The following is a 14345-nucleotide window of genomic DNA, read 5'->3' as shown; positions in this document are numbered from 1 at the left end:
CTGGTAACTCAGAGGGAGAGGGAGAGGGGAGAGAAAACAAGGAGAGAGAGTGGAAGGGAGCCAGGGCAAGAGAGAGGGAGAGGGGGAGACTGAAAGAGAGAGAGACAGAGAGGTAATGGCAGACACTGAGGAAGAGCACGAGGGAGAGAGAGCGGGGAGGAAGGCCAGGTTTAGCGTTTCAGGGCTGGGTACGCCTGGTGACAAAAACGGGCCATCTGCCCTAGTGTTGTGTTCCCTTGTTCTGACAGATGTTTTGGGTACATATAGGTGCACACATGTAGGCACATGCATGCACATACGGTACATGTGTCCACATAGATGTGACATAGTATACACATCTCTGTGCTTACCTGTGCATGTAAGTGCACAGACGGGTCTACGAGAGCACGTAGGCTAAGTACGTAGAGGAACGTGTGTGATGGGCACGAACAGCCTCGCCGACACCCTCTCCTCTGTGTCCCCGCCCTGAGCTAGTGCATCGTCCTCTCCACGCCTTTGTGCGGCTTTGTCATCTTTCTCAGCAGCCCTCCGTTTCCTTGTTCATGACCCTGTCTCTACTGAGGGCGTCCTGCAGGATAGTCCATGTCCTTGTCATGTCCATACACTTGGGACCAAGTTCAAGGCCTAGTAGAGTGGATCTAATTTCAGAAGTGTGTGTGCATATGCGTGTGTGTGTGTGTGTGTGTGCGTGCATGTAAGAATATGTATGTGGACATACACATATACCTGCACTGTGGGGGCTGCGGCTGTGTCTCGAAGGTGTGCGTTAGCGAACCTCCGTGCACACACCATACTTACAGGTTTATGCAGTGGTATGCTGGTAAATGTTTGACAATCAACTCTTTGTTAAAAAAATCCCTAATTTGTAGCATTTGCCTATTTCTGTGGTGTAAACACTCCCACCATGACTGAGTTCAGGGTGCTGGTGTGGCCTCACTGAACTTGGAGTTGAGAAGAGATGCATGTGATTGGCTCTCATGAGCCTGTAGGAGGTGGCCCCAGCACACTGAATTTGTGTCTGTGGCAGTCCATGGCAGGAAGGGCAAGCAGGACAGGGTTCCTTTGGCCTAGGAGAAGTCTGCAAGCTGTCCCAGAGACATTTCTTTGGGCACCAGCGGGGCAGGCAGTTGTTGGCTACCAGCCAGCTTTCTCAGCCATCGGCTTGGAAGCCAGTCCAAACTGATGCTTCTTGTTAGGCAGGTCTAGACACTCACTGAGACAGCTGCCTTCCCTTACCCGCTGAAGACACTCTCGGAGCTTTTGGAGTTTGGCGAGGTCAGCACTATTGCAAGAGAGAAACTAAGCCTGGAACATGAGTGGAGGAGAAGAAAGGCTTCTACCCTCCATCAGAAAGGGTGGCTGGGGACGGTGGAGGGGTGGATGGGTCAGGAGGCTGGGGCCTGGAGCCTGTTTGAGGCCAGTTCACTGTGCAAGTCTGGATAAATTGCTTGTCCTCTCTGGACTCCAACTGTACCTTTTTTTTTTTTGCCTATGAAGGCATAAATCTTCTGAGATGTAAGGCCTCTCCTCTGACCCTGGAAGTCAGAGCTCTTGGCTATTGAAAAATACAATCAAAAGCCAGAGAGAGGCTGTACTGTGGACACGTGTAAGAGGGACCTCCACCTCTGACCATGCCCCTTCCCGTGGGCTAACGGGATGTGCTCACTCTGAGCCCACATTCCTCTTCTAGACTTCTCTCTGGTGTCTGCTACTTTAGAATTCCTGCCCAGAGGGTACTGAGCCAGGTTCCAGGACCAGCTACCATCTAAGGTGATGTCCTGAGGTTGGCCTGTCCCAACAGGTAGCCAAGGAGTGGCCATTTCTGGCAGCTGTAGCTGGAAATTGGATGTGCAGGCTGGGATGGGCACCCCCTTTGTGGGAGAGGCCCTGCACATGCTGAGAGGAGTAGAGGTGAGAAGGGAAGGGGGCTTGGCTGTATGCTAGCAGCCAGGGTCAAGGGCCCAGCGCAGGCTTGCTCCATGCTGCCACTTTTGGGTACAGAATTCAGATGTGGTTAAGAATTCTAAATTCAAACCTACTATTCCAGGTCATCATGAAGATATATCTGTCAGGATAGAAGGAGGGAACATTAATTTTAAAGATTGTTAGTTTGAATTTTAGCTGTTTAATATTTAGATTTATGGTATGTGGGCCTCCATTTGTATTCCCGCCCTGGGACCTGGAAATGTTAGCGGGGAGCCTGGAGGAACAGGCGCTTGTGTGGCCCCTGGGAACTTGGGCTGAACTGAGCAGGGAGTGCTGAGCGTTGGCCAGTTCTAGAGTGGCATTTCCTGGGTCCCCATCGTGCGGGGCCAGCCTTTCTGTAGGAGGCTCAGGTCTCCTCTGTGTGCTTTCCCTTGAGCCCAGGGAGAGCTGCTCAATGACTAAGCTTCCTCCCTTGAATCTTGGACAGTATCTTCTCTCCCAGAGACCCAACCTCTTGGAGCTCATGAAGAAGCCCTTGTCTGTGTCGGGACTGGGGTCGCGACTTTTGGGGCTCTCGCCTGTCCTCATCACTGTGCATTATCATGGCTGTTTCTAAGGTGACGTAGATGGTCTCCATAAGGTTCTCCTAGTACTGTAATGAATGAGACCCATGTTTTTTGTTTGTGATGATGGATATTGATAGGACACAATGAAGCTTTTATCTCCTTTCAGAGTAATGTATCATCATGTTTTCATTCTAAACACGCAGTGGTCGACTTTCCTTTTTCCTGTTTGTCATGGCATCAGTTGTGAGTTTATACCGGATCTTTGCATCAAGGATAATTGGGCAGGAATTCTAAAGGGAAGGTAGGCACAGGAGAAGAAACATTTTATAATTTGCCAAGAGACGAGTACTTTTCTGTCTGCTTTTCAAATCTTGATTTGATTTTGAAGTACCTTCCTTCTTTCCATCCTATGCAGTATGACAATTTTTTAAAATTAAAATGAACTAAGCGTGTTTAATGCATTTTGCGAGGCATGTACAGCCCTCCTTCAAAGAGCTCACCCTGGCAGTTTGACCAGACCAAGGCTGGACAATGCGGAGTGAGCACTTTAGCTGCTTTCAAATGGGGTCTTTCTTCACTGTCAAGGATCAGAACCTCCTGATAGCATCCTGTTATGGGCTGCATTTTTGTGTCCCCCCCGCCCCAAATAAATATGTTGAAGCCTTAACCCCCAAAGTGGTAGTGTTTGGAGATGGCGTCTTTGGGAAGTAATTAGGGTGGAATGAAGTCATGAGGTTGGGGCTCCCACGATGGGATTAGTGTCCTTACAAGAAGAGAAAGAAAGACTAGAACTCTTTCTCTGCATCGAGAGGACACAGAGAGCAGGCAGCCATCTGTAAGCCAGGAAGACACCAAATCTGCCGGCACCCCGATTCTGGACTTCCCAGCCGCCAGAACTGCGAGATATAGATGTCTGTGGTTTAAGCCACCTGGTCTCTGGTGTTTTGTTAGACCAGCCCAAGCTGATCAGGACACATCCCATCTTGCTTTCCCAAGGCCCCTTCCGAGACTCTCCTCATTTGGTTCCCAGTCCACGGTCCCTTCCAGGAGCACCCCCGTGAGGGGAGCCCTCTGAATACTGCGTCCATTCCAGGCCGTACACTCTCATGGAGTGTCATAGGGTTGTTGAGGGGGTCTGGTTTATTCTCAGACAGACACATAAGGACATCATTCTCATTGTCTTCAAGCATTGAAGGGACCGCTGTGCTGAAAGGGGAAGGGATTCATCCAGTGTTGCCAGATTCCAAGGAAATGTGGATTGAAATACATTAGGCAGAGAAGGATTTCACCAATGAGGGCTGCCTGTGGAGGGGGTGAGCCCCCTGCCACTAGAGGCGTCAGGAAGGAATATTTATGAGAGGACTTATGACCTGAGCAGTGGGCACACGCTACTGGGAACATTGCCTCTAAGCCTCCCTATTCCCCAACTCTGAGAATCCGTGGCTTTGCGATGGTCTTAAATGGGATGCTGGGAGTTGGGAAAGCAATTAAAGAAATCCACCGAAGTAAGGACCAAGCTATAAAAAAAAATCTTTATTTCATGTACCAGGATTTTTTTTCTTTTTTTTCTTTTTTTAGTTTTCTGCTTTTTAAAATTTTTTTCTGTTAACAGTCTGAAAAAAAAAAAAAGGACCCACCAAGAAAAGAAAATGGAGGTTGATTTCTTGAACTGGTTTGAGCTGGACATGAGCAATCGTCCACCCTGGCAAGCAATGCCCTTGCCGCCCCGATCCCGACCCCGTCCGGGCCCCTGGCCCTTTCTCAGCCAAGCTGGTTTCACCCACACCCAGAGTGCCTTCTTCAAGAGGACCCAGGACCCAGGCCTCAGGGCCTGCATAGCAGAGCCGGTTGTCATCCCAAACACTCCCAAACTGCCAGAACTCAGAGAATTGGGCCAGTTTTCCTCTTTGGATAGCGCCCACTTAATTGCTGTTTTCCTGGGACCTCACCCTTCTTTCTAGTCCTTGACCTTTTCAGGTTTGGAGTCTGGCGGGCTGGCTGGCAGGGTTGGAGTGGGAGTGGGGAGAGATCGTGATTTCTGCCCACGCCTGGCATTGGCCTCCATTGCTCTGCCTTGGGGCCCCATGGCGTCCCGTGCACTTCTGGGTTGGGCTGGCAGATGTTCTGCCTTGTGGCTCAGGCTGAATTTAGGGTTCCAGCTGCTGCTGACCTGAGAACAGAGCTTTCCTTTCCCAGACAAAAGAGAGGAAGGGCAGCCGGGAGTGCACAAACCCCAAAAGCCTTGCTAGCCACTCCCCCCAACTCCTCAGAGCTCAGCTTAGGAAACTTCAGGCCAGGTCAGAAAGAGGCAAACCAGGACGTGCTGATGGGGGCAGCAGGGTGCCCCACCTTCAGAAGAGTGACTGGCAGGCTGGGCTGAAATTCAACCTTTGGAAAACTGTTGGGTGTCTCTGAGTCCGACCTGGCGCTCGTCCCTCTGGGAAGAAAGGGGAGCAACATGGGATGCCCCAGACTTTAGTCTGTGGTGTAAGTTTAACTTTTGAGGTTGGTCCTTACCCTGGGACCAACCTTTATAAAGCTCTTGTCTCCATCCCCTCAGCCTTAAGCACTCCCAGCAAACCTCAGAGGACCCTCTTTTCCTCTGACCCCAAAGACAGTGGGGGAACCCTGATGGCTGACCTCTTCTCTCAAGGAAGCCCCTTTCCTTCCTGTAACCAGGTTATGGAATTAGAGAAAGGGGACACAAGATGAGGAGTGGCTTTCTGGTGCCTTTTCCCTCTCTATCTGAATGGCAGGATACGTTTGCTCACATGTGTGTAATTTTTGCTTTGACGTTGGATGTGGGGGCAGGGGACTGGGAGCACAGTGAGGAGGCATATGGGGCGTGTGTGTGTGTGTGTGTGTGTGTGTGTGTGTGTCCGTGTGTGTCCGTCCGTCTGTGTGAATGGCTGACTGATGATTTGGAAATGTTCTCAGTGTCTGGGGGCTGGATGGCAGCTATTTTGGTTGTCCTTGGCATCTTCTTCTGGGCAGGTGGCAGATCTTAAAGTCGTTGATGCCAAGAATAAGAATGGGCCTTTGGAGCTCATCTGGGTCAATCTGCATGCTCACACAGGGGGAAACTGAGGCCCAGAGAGGCCACACAGCAAGGGATTCCAGAATTCAAAGCTAGATTCTAGACTTGTGCCCTTTTCATGCATGCAAGCATGGCATGTGTGTGTGTGTGTGTGTGTGTGGTAGGAGGGCACGTGTGAGCGTAAAGGCCAACACAGAGCTGTTGTCGTTGTCCATGGCTTTGGAGGGTATAAGTCCGTCTTTTTTGAACTCTGCCTCTGGCTGTGTACAGGGATGGAATGGTTTATAATGGCATGTGTATTCCTGTGAGTGATTCAAATGTCTGCTGGGCTTTCTAGGACTGTGTGTGTGTGTGTGTGTGTGTGTGTGTGTGTGTGTGTGTGTGTGAGTGGGTGTAGCGACATCTCCTTCAGAAGACTGGATTCTCCATCGGGACTCTCTCTTCCACAGCAGCAGCACCTTCTCGGTATAAGGAAGAGATCTTTTGTCACAGACACTCCCTGCAGTTCCTTCTTCTCTCCCTCCTGCTTTAAATCCAGCTCTAATCTCTCACAACAGCATTTTTTTTTTTTTAAATGGATTGGTATATTTGTTTTCTGTTTTCTCTTTACAAGTTCCCTGCTAAATTTTAAGTCCCCCACCCCACCCCATTTTTTTTTGTTTTCACAGTTTAAAGCTGGAAAAGAATTAAAAGAAAAATACTATCTGATTTTCTTGCAAGTAAATCCACTTATTATATATTTACATTTATTTATAGTCCGTGGTTTTTTTATTAAAAAAAAAAAATCACCACTTGTTTTTCCATTTTCTTTTGTAAAAAGAAACCTTTTTGCAATGTCGTTGTTGGACCCGGTGAGCCCTGAGGGGGCTTCAGCGAGTCCAAGGACCCCCAAAGGGTCAGTGAGCCCCCTTCCCAGGGGATTGGGGGCCTATGAGTCTGGGGGTCCACCATCGCCCCAGGGTCATCGGGTAGCCCCGAGGTGAGGGGTGAGGAGGGAGAGCTGCTTTATATCCCCCGGAGGGTGGGATCTCTTGCTCCCAAGGACAGGAGCTTGGGGTGGTGGTGACCCCAAGAGGCTCACCCTGAGGATTCCGGGGTTTCTGGGCATTTCGGCAAGCCACCGGCAGCCATCCCCTCTCCTTCCTTTCCCTCAAGGCCTAGGAAGTCATCACAGTGGGTTAAGGACCATTAAGGACTGGGAACCCCAGGGCTGGACAAGCCCCACGTGCACCCCCGTCCAGGCGTCTTTCGGACAGGAGGGACCAAGGACTCTTGGGTCACCTGGAGGCCTTCAATTGCCCCATCGATGCTGGGTGGAGCCGGCTCGCAAGCCAGGAGCTTGCCCAGCGTTCCTGGGGCACCCATCCAGAGGCTCCAGGGACCTGGCAGTGACCGAGGCTCACCTGGCCCCGGGGCCTCTGAGTCTCCACCCCCCAACTCACCCAGGGGAGGCAGAGCCCACTTGGGGTTAAAGGGAACAGAAAAGTAACTCTCCGGAGTTAAAAAAAAAACAAAACAAAAAACAAACCACAAACAACAAGTAACGTAAACCTCTGATAAATGCAAAGAAAGAAATCCCCTTTCTTTCTGCTCCTTCTCATTTTTTTTGCTTTAATGTTATCTTGGTTCCCTTTTATTTTTTCATTTAAATTGGTTTTTATTAAATGTTAAAATAATGGTACATGGGAAATCATGCATTTTCTTTTAGATTTATTTTCTATTTTTAATTTTTTATCCTCTCTTGCTTTTTTAAAGTTTGTTTTTCCTTCCCTCATTTATTTTTTTTCACATTTCCTGTTGTTTGGCTTCTTTGTTCCTCTTATATTTTGTTCTTTTTTTTTTTTTTTAGATTTACTTATGTTTTTTTGTTTGTTTTTTTTTGTTTTTTGTTTTTGCTTTTAGAAGGTTTCCCCCCCACCCGGGGATGGTTTGGTTTCCCCTACCCTCCCCCCACCCCCGGCCCACCCCGCGGCCGCGCCCCACTCCCGGCTCTGCCTGGGACCGGCAGGCGGCGCTGGCGAGGCCCCGCGGCTTCATACGGGGGTGGTCCGGCGGTTGGCTGTGTTGGAGTGGAGAGAGTCTTTGTTCTCCTTCTGGATACAGTTGTGAACTTGGAGGAAGCTGTTATCCCTGTCGGAGTTGTAGGTGGCGGTGGGCGTGGTGGCGGCCTTCAGGGGGTCCCTGCTGAGGGTGTACATGGAGATCTCGGTGGAGGGCAGGGTGTTGAAGCCCTTGAGGCCCACGGGGGAGGCGTCCCTGGAGTGTGAGGGCTCGGTGGAGCGGGAGCTGGAGCGGCTGCGGCGCTGGTAGCGGTAGCGGTAGCTGGGGATGCGGGTGATGGCGGAGGCCTGGAGGTAGTCCGTGGCACGGGCCGTGGCCCGCAGCTGTTTGTGCCGGTCGATAAACATGTGCACGGCCAGCACCCCGACCATCTCGGCAATGATGAAGGACAGGGCCCCGAAGTAGAAGGACCAGCCGTACGAGTAACTATTCTTTTTGGAGTCGCTCTTGGAGGGATCTCCGGCATTGGCAGATATGTACACTATGATGCCAATGATGTTACTCAGACCTGCCGGGCACCGGGGTGGGCAGAATCAGAGAGAAGGACGTTAATTTCCAAGCAGGATGCCAGGCACTGGGCGGGATTAAAGGACAGGGACAATTGGATGGGACTCTCCCCTGTCCAGCGTTTTCATCATGCATGGATGGGTGGGTGGGTATAGAGGGACCTTGGCAAGCATCACCCTAATATTTTATCATTCCGTTTGAAGAGAGCTACAAAGGGAAGAGCTAATGGAAACGGATATGGAAGAGAGGAGAGAAGAGAGAGGCGTTCTATAATATATTGAGTAATAATAATAATAATAGATATTGTTTATTGACCATTTACCACCTGCCTTCACTGCTGAGTGCTTTTCAAGGGGTTTGCTAGTGAGAAAATGGATCACAGGGGGTAAAGCAGCTTCCTTAAGGCTGCACAGATATTTGAAGTTGGTGTACTAGGGGGTTAGGACTGGCTCCTGGAGCCAGATTGCCTGGATTCAAAACCTTTGGGGATGACAGGGCTTGCTGTGGTAGGGCCATGGAGAGGATTACGTGTGAAAGCTGTCTGGGACGTGGTTAAGTGCTACTTAAACGTTAGTCATTCTTATTAAATGGCTCATGCTACAGCCCGTGTTCTTTTTCTGGCACTGGAAGCAAATGTGACTTGTCATGTAACTGGACTGAGAAATGTGATTTTGGGTGCCTGCCTGCTCCCACCTGTGTAGGGCAGTGAGGGGAGAGGGCAAGTAAAGATAGGTCCAGTACCTAAGGGGGACCCGGGATTTGGGCCATTTTCTAAGAGGTAGGGAGAAGATGGGCCATTGGGCTGAGGGTCTGGGATGATCCTGGATGACTCAGTGGGGAGCTCAGGTGAGAGCCCCAGCACAACCTGTCTTTCCTGCAATATGACCTGTTGCAAGGCCCGCAGATTCCTTTCTTCCCTCCCCCTCCCCTCCTCTCTCGGCCAGGTCCTTCCAGCTACTGGGTACCCAAACCTCAGCTTCTCTCCACTGGGCAGGCCTGGGCTCTGGTCTGCCCAGCTCAGTGGCCATTACCTGCAGACACGAAGAAGATGCCGGCACTCAGGATGATGTTGTGTCGAGTCTTGTAGAACTCGCTGGCTGCGATGCAGAGTCCACCCATGAAAAGCAGAATCACGCTCAGGATTGGGAAAATGCTCGAGGCCCTCACGGCCCCTGTGGAACGTGGAGGGTCAGGGGGAGAGAGAGAGAACATGGCCGTGAGACGGTGGGATGCAGGAGGGAGGAGAGAGGGCAGCACACGGGAGTGGGGGTTTTATGGATGAACCAGAGTCGAGGTTGCTTAGCAATACTAGGGAGGAGGGAGAGGGAGCAAGCCACTGGCCAGCTCACAGCCCTTCAGGGGCTCATCTCTGCCTGGAGGACCAAACTCCAGTGCCTCATGAGTCCCACAGGGCCCTGTGTGACCTGGCCTCTGCTCATCTCCAGCTTCATGTCTATGTTCTCTCCTGTTCCGCCACAGCAAACTTCCCAAGTTATGTTATTGCATGCTTCTGAGTTTTGAAATTCCACGCTTTTTTATTAGAATGTTTTTCTTGCTCTTTTTCACATGACAAACTTCTGTTCATTCATCAAAATCCAAATCCAACTCTTAAGTCCCCTTGTCTGTGAAGCCTTCATTGACTTTCTTAGGCAAAGTTTTTAGCTCCTTCCCTTTGGGGGACTTGGGGCACATGGAAAGGCAATGTGGTGTAGTGGTTAGGGAATTACACGATCTGGATTTGAATTTGAATCTGGCTTTAGCATTTATTAGTTTTGTAAGTTTGGGTAAATTATCTCATCTCTCTGTGCCTCAGTTTCCTCTGAGTACAGTAAAAGATAGCAATTTTTATTATTTCTCATGTCTCTCCTGCTTTAGGCATAACTTCTCCATGAATTGGCCTTACTTCGCACTGAAGCTGGTGTGCTCTTAGAACTAAAATCTGTCCCAAGAAGCAGATTCTACCTGATTTGTTCAATGGACAAATATTTATTGACCTGTGAGTAAGTATATGGAACTACAGGATATCTGCTAATACTTAGGGAGTTCTTCCTATGTGCCTGACCTTGTTCTAAATGCCTCCCATGGACTGACCCATTTAACCCTCATACCAACCCCATGAGACCATGGGCCTTGGCTTCCAGGAGATTACAAATACCTTTTACAAATACCTTTTTCTGTAAAGAGACAAATAATAAGTGTTTCTGGCTTTTGCTGGCCATACAGTCTTTGTCGCAACTGCTCAACTTTGCCATGGTATCATGAAAACAGCCATAGACAATGTGAACAAATGAGTGTGGTTGTATTCTAATAAAACTTTATTTATAAAAACAATTGGTGTGCCAGATTTGGCCTGCTAGTTGCAGTTTGGCCACCCCTGGTTGAGAGCATAATGCACTTATATGGGAGAAAGCCCGCATAGTCTGGTACAGGGAGATGCATTGCCCTTGACAATGGGGAGTCCACTGAATAAATACAGATGGCGTGCCAGCCACTGTGCCAGGTTACAGGCTGGGCATGGAAGACAAAAAGAGTGCACAAACAGACCTAGTCCATGTCTTTCTAGGGCCCAAGTTCTCATGAAGAAGATACATGTCATCAGATGATAACACAAGGAAATGTATAATGATCAACCAGGATAGTGTTATGGAAGAAAGGTCCCCATATGTCACCATGAAAGTGTGTGACAGGCTGATGTTCATTGAGTGCTGAGTGTATGCTGGGACTGTTTGAAGCACTGTATACTGTATATATTAGTACTCATTAGTTCTCATTATGTCACTATGAAGTAAATACTTTAATTACCCCCATCGTACACAGGCTAAAACAGGCACAGAGAGGTTAAGGATTTGTCCAAGGCCACCCCGCAATGAAATGGCGACGCTGGGTTTGTGAACCCAAGCTAGACTCTGTGTGCCTAACCACTGTACTCCCCTGCTTTCTGGCCCTACACTTCAGATCTCTCAGAGCCTCCTCTGAGCTCATATGAGGCAGTGACCTTGGAGCTGATCTCCGATGGATAAGGAGAAGCTAACTGGGTAGAAAAGAGGCGTAGTGTAGAGAGAGTTCCTGGGAGAGAAAGCAGCATGAGCAAGGGCTGGAGGAAGTGTGGCTTGTTCGGGGAATTGAAAGGAGCTGGATCACAAGGAGCTGGTGGAGGGACTTGGGGGAACACAGAGAGATGAAACCAACAGGTCCAGACCACACAGGGGCTTATGGGTCACCTGGAGGCCTATGGGTCATGTTACAGAGTTTACCTTTATCCCAAGGACAATGGGAAACATTAAAGGACTTAAAGGAGGTAGGGCTGTCACAATCTGATTTGCATCTTAATAAGCACATGGATTAAGAAGGGGTCAAGGGTGGTTACAGGCATTGCAGCTCATTAGACAAGTGATGATGGTGCTTGGACCAGGGTGAGTACAGAGGGCATGGGCAGAGGGATATTTAGGAAGTAAATTGAGGCTTGGTGATGGGTGCATAGGGGTGGAGAAGAGAATGGCGTTGAGGATAATTTCTAGGTCTCAGATTTGCTGGCTGGCTGGATAAAGCCACTTGTGAGAGTGGGAGAGGATCAAGCCTAGGGAGTGAGGGGAGAGAAATCAGGGTTTGGTTTGGGACACAGTGAGTTTGAGGTGCTTTGGAGATATGCAGGTGGAGTGCGGAGGGGCAGTTGGATGTGCAGGTTTGTGGCACAGAGGTGTGATCTGGGTTGAAGCTGTAAAAGGGGGTTTGTAGACACAGAGCTGAGCACAGAGGAACTTGCCTATGGAAGGGCAGAGGGCTTAGCCTTGAGGTTTTGGGAGCCCCAGTATTTAGTGACTGGCTTGGAAGAACTTGGGCAAATCTCGTGGTGTCCCTGAGCCTCTACCTGGAGACAAAAATTCAAGCTCAGTCTATCTTACAGGGTTACGGTGATTAAATAGGAAGAAGAGTGTTGGAAGCACTCTTGAATTTTTGAACATGCAGAATTTTGGTAAACTATAAATAATTTATTATTTTCTATGCTAATGACAGAAATGAAGAGTGTAATAAGTACCCAGGAGGGAATGACATCTTGCCTTCTGGATGGGGTGGCCTGAGTTATAAATTCTTTGCTAATCCTCTTTTTGGCCAAATTCTGTAGACAAATAAATCATTTTGCGATCTAGTGTCCCAGTGGGCTTCCAGCATCAATGGCTGTCCTGCTGTGAAATACCTTTCCGTGGTGGGCACAGGTGGAGGATGGGGCAGCTGCCTGCATGGGGAGGCCCAGCGGTTTCCTCACTCAGTCAGGCAGAGAAGGAGGTGTGTGGGGGGGTGCCCTGTGTGGGTGGGTGTGGTGGGAAGTCGATGGACCCAGACTTGGCGCCTAGTCTCTGCTTGGCTCTCCACGGAACCTGAGCACGTACTTTTCCTCCTCTGGGTCCAGGTGTGCACTCTGATGGGGTTGGACTAGGTGATCTCTCAGGTCTTGTCTGTCTCTGATGGTCCTGTGTCCCCCAAGACCCCCCATCAGGGCCCACTCAGCCAGGCCGTCGTCATTCCTATTCCCTGTGCCAGTCACGGTCTTTAATCAAAATAGTGTCATCATCAGGTATAGGGAGGGCGGGCTCCTGATTTTCTGGGCACAGCGTTAAGCTCTTTATGCCTGTTATCCCATTTGAGATTTGATCCATCCTAACGGGATAGAATCACAGATGCGCTGGGTCGGGAGGAGCTTCTAGGCTCTTGGGTATCTCTCCTCTCTTCCTTCTCGCCGTGCTAGATGGGGCAGCCAGTGACCGTGAAAGGGGTTGTGTAAATGTGTGTGTGTGAGTGTATTGTGAGAGAGCGTATGAGGGCCTGTGAGTGAGAATGTGTGAGTGTGAGAGTGTGTGGAGGGAGAGGAGGAGAGGGAAGAAAGAAGAGAGAGAACAGGAAGGGAGAAGGAGAGGAATGGAGTGGAGAGGCAAGGGAAGGAGGTAGAGAGTGTTATTGGAGAAGAGAGAAGGATGTCAGAGAAAGAGGAAGAAGATAACTGGTGGATGAGAGGAAGGGAGAGAAGTCAAGAGTGGTGGCTGGGAGCGTGGGCTCCAGGTGTGAACTACCTGGGGTTCCCTCCTGGCCCTCCCAACTGCCCGTGTGGCTTCGGTACCTCACCTTTCTCACCTGTGTGATGGGGACACCGACAGAACCTGCCTTTTAGGGTGGTTGTGAAGATGGATGAAGATAAGGTTTGAAGTGTCAGGCCTGGCACAGACATAGTCAGTTGTCCAATGAACGTTTGCGACATATAATGACTCATGAAAGGAATCTGGAAGCCCGTGGAGCTTCCTCTGGGAGTGCCATCTGTGCAGGTGCCGGATGCTTCCCCGTTCCTGCTGTCTCTGGGGTTGGTGATCAGCTGCAGGAGCTCAGGAGAGAGACGGCTGGAGCGTCTCTCTCTCGCTGTGTTGCCTGCCTTCCCTGAGCCTCAGCTGCCTCCTCTGCCATGGGCAGGCAGTCAGACACCTAGCTCAGACGGCTGCGAGGAGGAGGCAGGAGTAAACGCATCTGAAGCGACTAGACCAGCGCCCGGTGCCCGACGAGCACGGGGGACAGCAGTTCTCCCCACAGCAGAGCACACTGTTGCTGTGTCTCTCGGGCCCGCGGCTGCCTCGGCTGGCGTTTGTTAAAGTGCAGGCTGTGACTCATGACTAGGTGGTGAAGTCAGCACGGTGGCTGCAACCAGCACTTAAACAAGTGAGCCAGGAGGGAAGAGGAGCTGTCACCGCGCGCGGAGTGCAGAAGGGCGGCCCGCTTGGTGAGATGACGGCTCGGCTCCGCTCGCCCGGACGGGAGTGCGCACTAGCCTCACCAGCCTTGTGGCAGCGCAGTGCAGGAACTTCCCCGCCTGCAGGGTTCGGTCTGAGCTGTTTCAGACGCTGACCTCGACGACCTCTGGCAGGAATGTCTCTCACAACGATTTCGCTAGAAGGGGCTTCAGGGCTGGGACCGTGGACAGGAGCACTCGGCCCTGGACAGCATTATGCGAGGCAGGTGGCGTTTCAGAGAGGGTCCTGGGCTGGGGTAAGGCATTTTCCCTCTCTGGGCCTCGGTTTTCCCTCGTCTGTAAAATGGGAGGTTGGGGCTGTAGCTCCAGCCTTTCCGGAGCTGGGAGGACCTGTGGCCCTTCCAAAGTCTAGCAGAAGGAGGAGGTGGTGGACTTCCCTTGTGTGTTCCCCTGAGGCAGCTGGGGAGCCCTAGCAAAGTACCATCCCAGCCCTTGTCTCGTTGTACCCTTAGAGCCC

General features: G+C 50.6%; 1 protein-coding gene and 1 long non-coding RNA gene across 4 annotated transcripts in view; one reads left to right on the top strand and one right to left on the bottom strand.

The window, feature by feature from the left end:
- Nucleotides 1-14345, top strand: part of LOC120614864 (uncharacterized) — a 37463-nt gene that overhangs the window by 19142 nt on the left and 3976 nt on the right. For 2 of the 3 annotated variants that reach the window (XR_005656089.1, XR_005656088.1), the window contains exon 4: nt 9973-10093. The exons of the other annotated variant lie outside the window; for it this stretch is intronic. This is a non-coding gene — a long non-coding RNA (uncharacterized LOC120614864). The remainder of the gene's footprint in view (nt 1-9972; nt 10094-14345) is intronic. 3 annotated transcript variants of the gene reach the window in all.
- CACNG2 (calcium voltage-gated channel auxiliary subunit gamma 2) overlaps nt 7426-14345 on the bottom strand; it is a 101764-nt gene continuing 94844 nt past the window's right edge. The window contains exons 3-4 of the mRNA XM_039877776.1: nt 9129-9269; nt 7426-8098 (exon numbers count right to left, since the gene is read on the bottom strand). Coding sequence (XP_039733710.1) covers nt 7563-8098; nt 9129-9269 — 677 coding nt within the window. The 3' untranslated portion in view covers nt 7426-7562. The remainder of the gene's footprint in view (nt 8099-9128; nt 9270-14345) is intronic.

This window comes from Pteropus medius, unplaced genomic scaffold (assembly GCF_902729225.1).
Source record: "Pteropus medius unplaced genomic scaffold, Ma_sr-lr_union100, whole genome shotgun sequence".
NCBI lineage: Eukaryota > Metazoa > Chordata > Mammalia > Chiroptera > Pteropodidae > Pteropus > Pteropus medius.
This window is presented reverse-complemented; position numbering and strand designations above follow the sequence as displayed.